This window comes from Gavialis gangeticus, unplaced genomic scaffold, assembly GCF_001723915.1.
Source record: "Gavialis gangeticus isolate Ggan-Ray unplaced genomic scaffold, GavGan_comp1, whole genome shotgun sequence".
Lineage (NCBI taxonomy): Eukaryota > Metazoa > Chordata > Crocodylia > Gavialidae > Gavialis > Gavialis gangeticus.
The window spans coordinates 25,593,111-25,601,700 of record NW_017728997.1 but is presented as its reverse complement, the minus strand read 5'-3'; the positions used below and the strand labels follow the sequence as shown (position 1 = coordinate 25,601,700).

The window sequence follows — 8,590 nt, the reverse complement described above, 5'->3', positions numbered from 1 at the left end:
AGAGATAACCGGAGCAGAGTGCGGGGTCCAGGGCAAATCAGCCCATGCGGGGCCCTGCTCCCATCTCACGGGTCCCAGACCTCAAGAAGCTGCTGCTGCCATTGGCAGCACCAGGGGGGAGGGTAGTGAGCGGCTGGATGTGGAGCCACCACTCCGCCAAGCTCCTCACCGCCGCTGCTCTGCCTGGCTCCATGGGGCCCCACAAAGCACAGGGCCTAGGACACTTGCCCCAAATCACACTCCCTCCTTACCCTCCCAGGTACGGCCCTGTCTGTGCCCAACAAGCAGACCTGCTGGGAGCAATCAAGATGGGCAGAACTTGTAATAGTTTTGTTCTTATCAGATTCTTAACATTTCCTTTAAGCAATATGCTCACTACTTGTATAATGTAGTTTACATGCTGTGGATTTCAAAATATTGAAGAAAACTCAAGTTTTAATTAAGTTTGTTTGGTTTCAGTTGGACAACATGTCCGTCCCCCCGTCCCCCCCCCCCCCACACGCACACAAAGTTATGATATTGGATAGGGTCATTCAAAAACTCTGGAAATGAACTGTTGTGGGAGTTGTACAGATTTGTCTTAATTAAATTGTTTCCCCAGATAGTCTTCAAGCTGTGCCTGGACATGGGGTGACTAGAAAGCAGAATGTACCCATGGTTCTGAGCGTAGATTTCACACTAGAACGCCAAGAAGCCTTCTGCGAGGGCAGCTACGCAGACGGAGCTGTCTTGGTGCTTTATTTGTCTAGGTTCCATCATTGTGGAGAAGTTTTGGTCTTGGCTGAGTTTTTTTTTTTCTTTTTCCTACTATGATTTTAATGGGCATTATAATTTATTTAATGTCTAATTCTGACATTAGAAAGTGCAGTTATAAATTGGGTAGAAAGTGTTTCTGCAAGTGTCCCTCATACCACGTGTTATGCCTGACTAGTTTGAGAAATGGGTTGTCTCCCTAAGTCTGAATTGTAGTTCTTGGCTTTAGCCAAATTGGAGAAAAGTAAGTGTCTTGTATGCCCTGAGAATGCTTTAGCACACATTGTTCTGACTTTCTAACAGTACTTCTAAGTCCAGCCCTAGAGGCAAAGTAGAAGTATGTGAAAGGAAGGCATAACCTATTCTTTTAAGGCTTGTATAGGATAGGAGCTCTCCTAGCATCTGCTAAGCAATAGTAGATGTATTGTACTCAGCACAGACACCTTTATGTCCCTGAAGCAGTTAACTTTGCATAAAACTTGAAATGCCTTTCTTAAATCTGTTTTAATGTTGAACCATGTACCTACTTTTGGCCTTGGTACATAATAATGAAAAAATACAGAGATGATAGCCATTGAGAAACTACTGACAGACTGCTACTGTAGGAGTATACTTTATCCCTTTCTAGGTATGCTGGAGTTTGGAAATCTTCTGTACTAGCAGTAACTTTTTAACATCCCTTTCAATTCATCAGAGTTTAATTCTTGAAATGGGTCTACTTATTTCTCACTTTTCAGAAATTTCTTATCTTCCCAGATTCTGTTGCAGGTGTGTATGTATATCTGTAAACGTACATCTGTATATATGCTTTTTTTTAGCTCTGCCTTTTGACAAAATTATTTGATTTGCTACTGTAAGTCACGCTTGCTGGTGAGATCAAGCAGCATAATTTTGTTGAAAAAAATGAAGTATACTGAATTATATGATCATAGTTAGAATTTTTTTATCAGTAGGATTAAATGATTAAAAAACAAAGGCTTGGGTTTTTCAAAGAACTTCTTTGCCAGTTTAACTTTTTCCTTTTGAAATAAGTGATACAACTCTTGCTGATTTGTGAGAATGGTTAGGCCAACTTTGAGTGCTTTTGAAAACTGTTTAGCAAGGATACTTTTAATTGCTGCTGTTTGCACTGATTGTTAAACTAGTTAAAAATTTTGGGGGCCAATACCGATATTTAAGGAGGCATATTGGCTGATACCGATCTGATTTCTGATGCAGCTGCATGCAGCTGGTAAGTGTGTGGTGAAAGGGGAGTGGGGAGGGAAGGGACATGGGGAGGCAGATTAGTGCTTCCCATGGTGAGAGAGGGAGTGGGGCTGGGGCTCGGGTAGGTGCTACCCAGCTGAGGTGGGTGTGGGACGGAGCTGTGGCTCATCTGGGGGTGCAGAGAGGCGCAGGGTGGCTCCCACCACTGCTCCCACCGCTTGTCCAGGAGGGCACAGGTGTTGGGGGTGCCCCTAGATGTGGGTGGGCTCAACATTGCTGCCACCCATCCCAACTGCAACACTGCAGCCTGCCTGAGCCCCAGCCCCACTGCCTCCCTTACCGCAGGGGGCATTGATCTGCCTCCCCCTCCACCATGCCCCTTTCTTTCCCCCCTCCACTTTCACCACAACAGACTTACCAGCTGCACCCTGCCAGGCTCTACTTCCTGCTGCCTGCATGCTGCACTGTGACTTCATGCACACATAGGCATTTATTGGTCACATCAGGCCAATTTCTGATATTGTCAATTTTCTTTATACTGGTGCTGATCTGATATTGAACTGATGTATCAGTGCACCTGTACAATTTACATTTTAACTTCACTGGCTTTCTCATATATTCTGGCCTCTGGCTGCTTTACCACTCCATCCAGGAGGAGCACAGACCATCTACAGGCACTTCCGCAGCCTGACAAAGGGCGTTTTTGCCTGAAATAGGGTTGTGTGAGGCTTCGGACAGAGCTTCGGATCCAGAGAAGCTTTGGAGGCTCTGGGGTCCAAAGTACCACATCCGGGTTGAAGCGCTGGCCTCATTAGGCTTTCCAAAGCGGTTCGGAGCTTCCGAAGCACTTTGGAGCCACCTTGGAGATCTGGCCATAGGGTATAATGGGGAAACAATAAAATATCTATAACTTTGTTGTTTTTTGTCCGATTTGGATGACATTTTCAGGGGTGGTAGACTCTGCAGAGAGGATGAAACCTGCCAGGTTTCAATAAGATCGGTGCAGAGGTATGGGAGGAATGGCACCCCAAATTCTTGAAAGCAAAACTCCCGTCGTGTTGCAACACGGGGGTCAAAACTGCAGGGGTGGTAGCTCTTACTGAGGCCACAAAGCCTGCCAGAGTCAAAGTAAAACTTAACTAATAACAGTCCTAATTAATTTATCTGGATTCTTCAGTAAAAACAGCTCTGGGTCTTAACTGAAGGTTTTTTTCTATGCTTTAGGTGTTAACTTCAAACCTGTATGAATTCTGACACAGAATTTATAATCCATGTAATGCATGCTTTTTGTTTCCCATGACAGATAGCCAGGTTGTCTCATTCTCCTTTTTCTCCTTAGCATTCCCCTGCTCAACCAAACAATTGACGTGCATTGCTTAAAGTTCATCCTTCCCCCTATGTCTTATGTCATTTGGCAATATCGTTTACTATGCTGTGCAATCCCTTTCTTGGTTGACATTTACTTGAAAGATCTTAACTGAGTATGGGCTTTGAGAATCCTAGTCCTAATTTTGCAGAATATTTTGTGCTAGAACTCTGTTTTCCTCCACAGTCTGTCATGCCAATTTGCTAGTATTCAACTATCAATAAATGATAGAAGTAGCTGATGCACTGTTTTTAGTGAGGAATATTTGTATACATTTGCTTCCTGTATTCTCTATTCTGCTAAAATATATATTATTTTTTTAAATATACATTGTATTTATTTCAGTCAGTGATGACTTGTTTTAGCCCTTTGATCCAGTGCTTTGTCTTTTTTTCTTATTCCCAGAGGTCTTTATTTTTGCTGTTTAACAAAGCTGTTAAAATGATAAAGAACACTTGTGCTGTTGTTGTTCACTTAATTTTATTCGAGCTAAAATATGTGCATGGACATCATCTTAAATTAAGGAAATACCAAAAATGTTAAGAGTAATATCGAAGTGAAACAATGTGCAACTAGATTTTTCTAAAACAAAAACTTCAGTAGTGCCAAACATTTGCTAGTACTGTGGATCTCAAATGGTATGCTTGGCATTAGGATCCCATATATTAGGATCATATGTATGTACAAATTCTGTTTTCCTATTTCTCTGTATATTGGTTTTAAAATATAATGGAATGTTGCTTTCCCTTCAAAATTAAAACAAAATGTTAATAAGATATTAAAATTTTCTGCTAACCTCTGCCTAACCCAGTGGTGAGCATTACTATAACTAATGCTGCTTGACTTAAGTAGAAAAACTGTCACTCTTCACATGGCAGTGTAATTTAAGTTGTTTTGCAGGCTCATGGTTTAAATAAAAATGTTCTTTTATCAGATGACTTGCAGGGTGCACAATCAGAAACTGAGGCTAAACAAGAAATTCAGCATCTGCACAAGGAGCTGATTGATGCCCAAGAGCTTGCTAGAATAAGTAAACAAAAATGTTTTGAACTTCAAGGTGAGACCCAGATAAATTTGACTATATAGGGTACCCATTAAAATGTTACTTAAGTGTTATCCCAAATACTTGTCCTTTTAAATAAATTTAATAAGTGATCTTAAAAGGGAATGCTTGCATTATTTTTTTTTGTTTGAACCTACGGTAAATATTCTGTTAGCACAGTGTTTATTTGTATACTGTTTAAAATGTCAGAAAAAGGTATGTTTATGTAGAAGCTGCAGACAGGTTAGTGGCTTTTATTCCAGTATTTAAATTGCTAGAGACCTAAATTAATCATGATATTCTGTGATCAGTATACATTTAGGTAATTTGATGAAATGCAAAATATTTGAATACATGAGTATGAATTACTGATGCATTAGATTAGTCATCCATACTCCCTGCTTGTAGTGTCACCAGTTAGTCTTGGGGGGGGGGGGGTTGTTTTGTTTTTTTGTTTGTTTGTTTGTTTTACAGAAAACAGTGTAGTATGCTTCAAATTCATCCTGTTCAGCATTCTTTTTGAGAAATCTCCACAAACTTGTTTCTTCTTCCCCTCCCACAGCAATCCACATAATGTAGAATTGCATTTTTAAGGTCAAAAGATGGACAATATTAATTATAAGATTAATTACGCTACAACCAAAAATAATAGAATATTTTATTGAATATAAACTTATTAAACCACTCGCATAACTACCAGCTCTGATAACTTTTTGGGATAATTTGATCAATCTAATCTCTCAAAGCCTTAAAAAAAAGAGGGAGACAATTTAAGATTACCTTTTAAACTGACAAATTACAAAACTGAAATAATTTCTTATTAATATTTAACAAAAACTTCAGACAAGTTTCCATTTTCATTTATAGCATTATTGGAAGAAGAGAGAAAAGCATACCGACTGCAGGTTGAGGAGTCCAGCAAGCAAATACAGCTTCTACAAGGTATGAAACAACTGTCTTTCTCCTTGCTCTTTATATTGCAGGCCCAAAAGGAAAGACTCTTTAATAATTTCTTAATCATCAAATAGCACTGGATACCTTGCACAGGGAGATGTTTACCCATAAGTCTTAGTCTAATTTCTCATGAAATAAGGTGAGAGTTTGTACTTTTTTCTTATATATTAATACACTTCTGATTACTGTTTTTCCCTCCCTAAATAAGTTTTTATTGACACTAGAAAGACTTTCAACTTCAGAGTCTACAATAAGAGCTCCTTATTGGACTCATTTCCAGGGTTGCCAACCCAATTTTGTTTGCTGACAATCTGCAAACTTTTTACTGGCAACCAAACTTGTTTTACTGCCATATGTTTTACATAGCATAAATGTAATTCTTTTGCTGGGCTTTGGATGAGGGCCAGGTTCATATTTAGGGGTTTAATCCAACTATAGTGTTAAAAAAATCTTGGGTAGGCAACCCTGCTTGACTGCAGCAATTCTGTTACGCTGTGCTGCCCCATCCCGGGGGTCCCCTACTTACCCACTTACTGGATGTTCTGACTACACCCCACACCATGATGCCCCCCATCCTTACCCTTGTCTACACTGCACCCCCATCTTGGCATGAACTGACCCCCCTCCAAAGAAGGACTACTGTTTGCCTACCTGTGAGCCAACAGTGTTGGAGATAGGCAGTGAAATACTGTAGCAGCAGCAAGAGCTGCTTGCAGGCTGCCAGTTGGACAGCTCTCCAGTAATGTGTGCTAGCAAAGAATATATATGTCTTTCTCTGTTGCTCAGGTAATAGCCTTCTACAAAAGAATGTGGGAAGGAATCTGATTTTTGGGCCTGCTGTCACTCTGACACAACCCCACAGAAAATGGTCTCCAACCAACCCAAAGCAGTAGGAAAAGTAGGAAATTTGATTCTGGCAGAAAAAAAAAATCAACAACCCCCCCTGCCCCCAGTTCCTTCAGTATATTCTGGGTAGGCAGTGCAGGGTGGCAGAAAGCCAAACTAGTTCAGCAACTAACCAGTTAATTTCGAAGGTGCTTTATCATCTTCATTATATATTTATTTTTTTAAATTCTCATAACTTTCTGGAACAAATTCTGTGAATCTGATTCTTTCTGTTTTAATCCTCAGCTGAAAGGGTTTTATGGTGCTTTTGTTAGTTAATAAAACAGTGAATAAAAACCTCAAATTTCCATAAGGATAGCTGTTGTTGAGGGAGTAGGTCATTGCTTTGTTTTGATAGGTGAAATAAAAATCAGAAGGTCACACTGCTGGAAAATCATCTCTAGACATGATGGGCACAGCCACATGAGCGTGCATGTGCATCTTGCAGCATCTCAAAGCCCTCTGAGGTGCTGCAAGAGGCACATCTGGGAACGAAAAAACAAATTTGTGGTGCAGGGGCAAAATCAGACCCTTGGATATCCAGGGGTCAGAAAAAACCACAGGGGAAAAAAGCAGGGCAGGGCATGTTCCCAGATGCCCTGAGGCAACCGGAGGCTTGGTCATAGAATCAGTGAGTCGGAAGGGACCTAGACAGATCATCTAGTCGGATCCCCTGCCATGGGCAGGAATGACACTGGGGGTGGCAGGGGTCATAAGACCCCAGCCAGCTGCCTATCCAGTCTCCTTTTGAAGATTTCCAGGGAACGTGAGAGCACCACCTTTCTGGGAAGCCTATTCCAGGCTCTGGCCACCCTTACAGTGAAGCAGTTCTTCCTAATATCTAACCTAAACCTATCTTCTCTCAGCTTGTGGCCATTGTTCCTAGTGACTCCCTGAGTCCCTGTTAGTGGCCCCTGATAAGGTTGTAGGCAGCCACAAGATCCCCCCTCAGTCTCCTCTTACGGAGACTGAAGAGATTCAGGTCCCTCAGCCTCTCCTCAACCATATGAGTGGCCCTCCTTTGGACCCTCTTCAGGTTCTCCACGTCCTTCTTGAAGTGCGGCACCCAGAACTGGACACAGTACTCCAGCTGCGGCCTGACCAGCGCCGCATAGAGGGGGAGCAAGACCTCTCTGGACCTGTTAGTGATGCCCCTGTTGATGCATGACAGGGTGCAGTTGGCTCTGCCTATTGCTTCGTCGCATTGGCGACTCATATTCATCCTGGAGTCAATCCTGACTCCAAGATCCCTCTCTGCCTCTGTGCTGCCAAGAGGGTCAGCCCCTAACCTATAACCATAATGCTGGTTCCCTCTCCCCAGGTGCAGCACCCTGCACTTGTCCTTGTTGAACCGCATCCTGTTTAGATCTGCCCACTTCTCTAACCTATCCAGGTCTGCCTGGATGTGGTCCCTACCTGCCGGTGTATTCACTTTACCCCACAGCTTGGTGTCATCAGCGAACTTGAACAGGGTGCTCTCCACACCCTCATCCAGGTCGCTAATAAAGATGTTGAACAGCACTGGTCCTAGGACCGAGCCCTGGGGGACTCCGCTACCCACACCCCCCCAGGTCAACATCGACCCATCCACCACCACCCTCTGGGTGCGCCCCTGGAGCCAGTTTTCCACCCATGTGACCGTGCATTCATCAATGCCGCAAGTCCTCCACAGAGATGCTCTGGTAGCCTGCCAGAGTGTCTTTATGGCCGGCCCTCATCCCAGTGCTGAAGTACCAGCCATGGGGAGCAGGACCCAGGCTCCTACTGGTAAGTAGGGCATGGAGGGGCTGCCGAAGGGGACCATGGGGAGCCCCCTGCCAGCCCCACCCACTCCCCTAGCCCCCCCAGATTGCTGCCCACCAGCCCCCCAAGCCTCCAGTGCACATTTGTTGGGTTAGCAGACTATAATGCAGTTCTGCCTCCTCTGTCATAATGTGCTGCTTCCAAGAATCAGGGTCTGTGTCCCAGGGACTGCTGCCACAACGTACAGCAAAGTGATTGTTAATATAGGCAATCCCCGCTTAAAGCTCTTAATTGGTTCTTGAACAACTGAACGTTAAATGGAACAGCATTAAGCAAAACCCATTTTCCCATAGGAATTAATGTAATTAAATATAATTTGTTACCAGGGTGGTGCTGGTGGTTCCCTCCATGCTGGGCGGTGGGCAGGGAGTGGGGAGCCACAGTTGTGGTCACTGCAGCCCGGTTCCCCTTCTCCCCTGCCAACCTGGGCTCTGTGCTCCTGCAGCCCTGTCCTGGGCCTCTGTTGGTTCTGGCCCTGGGGCACCAACATGGGCCCCACGCTCACGCCTGTCTGCCCATCTTGACCCCTTCTGATGTATATACCTATACCTATAAGTCAATTCCCAAAAAACAGACCTTTA

At 43.5% G+C, this 8,590-nt stretch overlaps 1 protein-coding gene across 11 annotated transcripts in view; it reads left to right on the top strand.

Moving 5' to 3' along the window:
* SLMAP (sarcolemma associated protein) overlaps nt 1-8,590 on the top strand; it is a 200,255-nt gene that overhangs the window by 166,330 nt on the left and 25,335 nt on the right. For 9 of the 11 annotated variants that reach the window (XM_019504983.1, XM_019504979.1, XM_019504976.1 and 6 more), the window contains 2 exons: nt 4,260-4,382; nt 5,235-5,309. In XM_019504983.1, the coding sequence (XP_019360528.1) occupies nt 4,260-4,382; nt 5,235-5,309 (198 nt within the window). The remainder of the gene's footprint in view (nt 1-4,259; nt 4,383-5,234; nt 5,310-8,590) is intronic. The other 2 variants (XM_019504984.1, XM_019504981.1) reach the window with 1 other exon arrangement.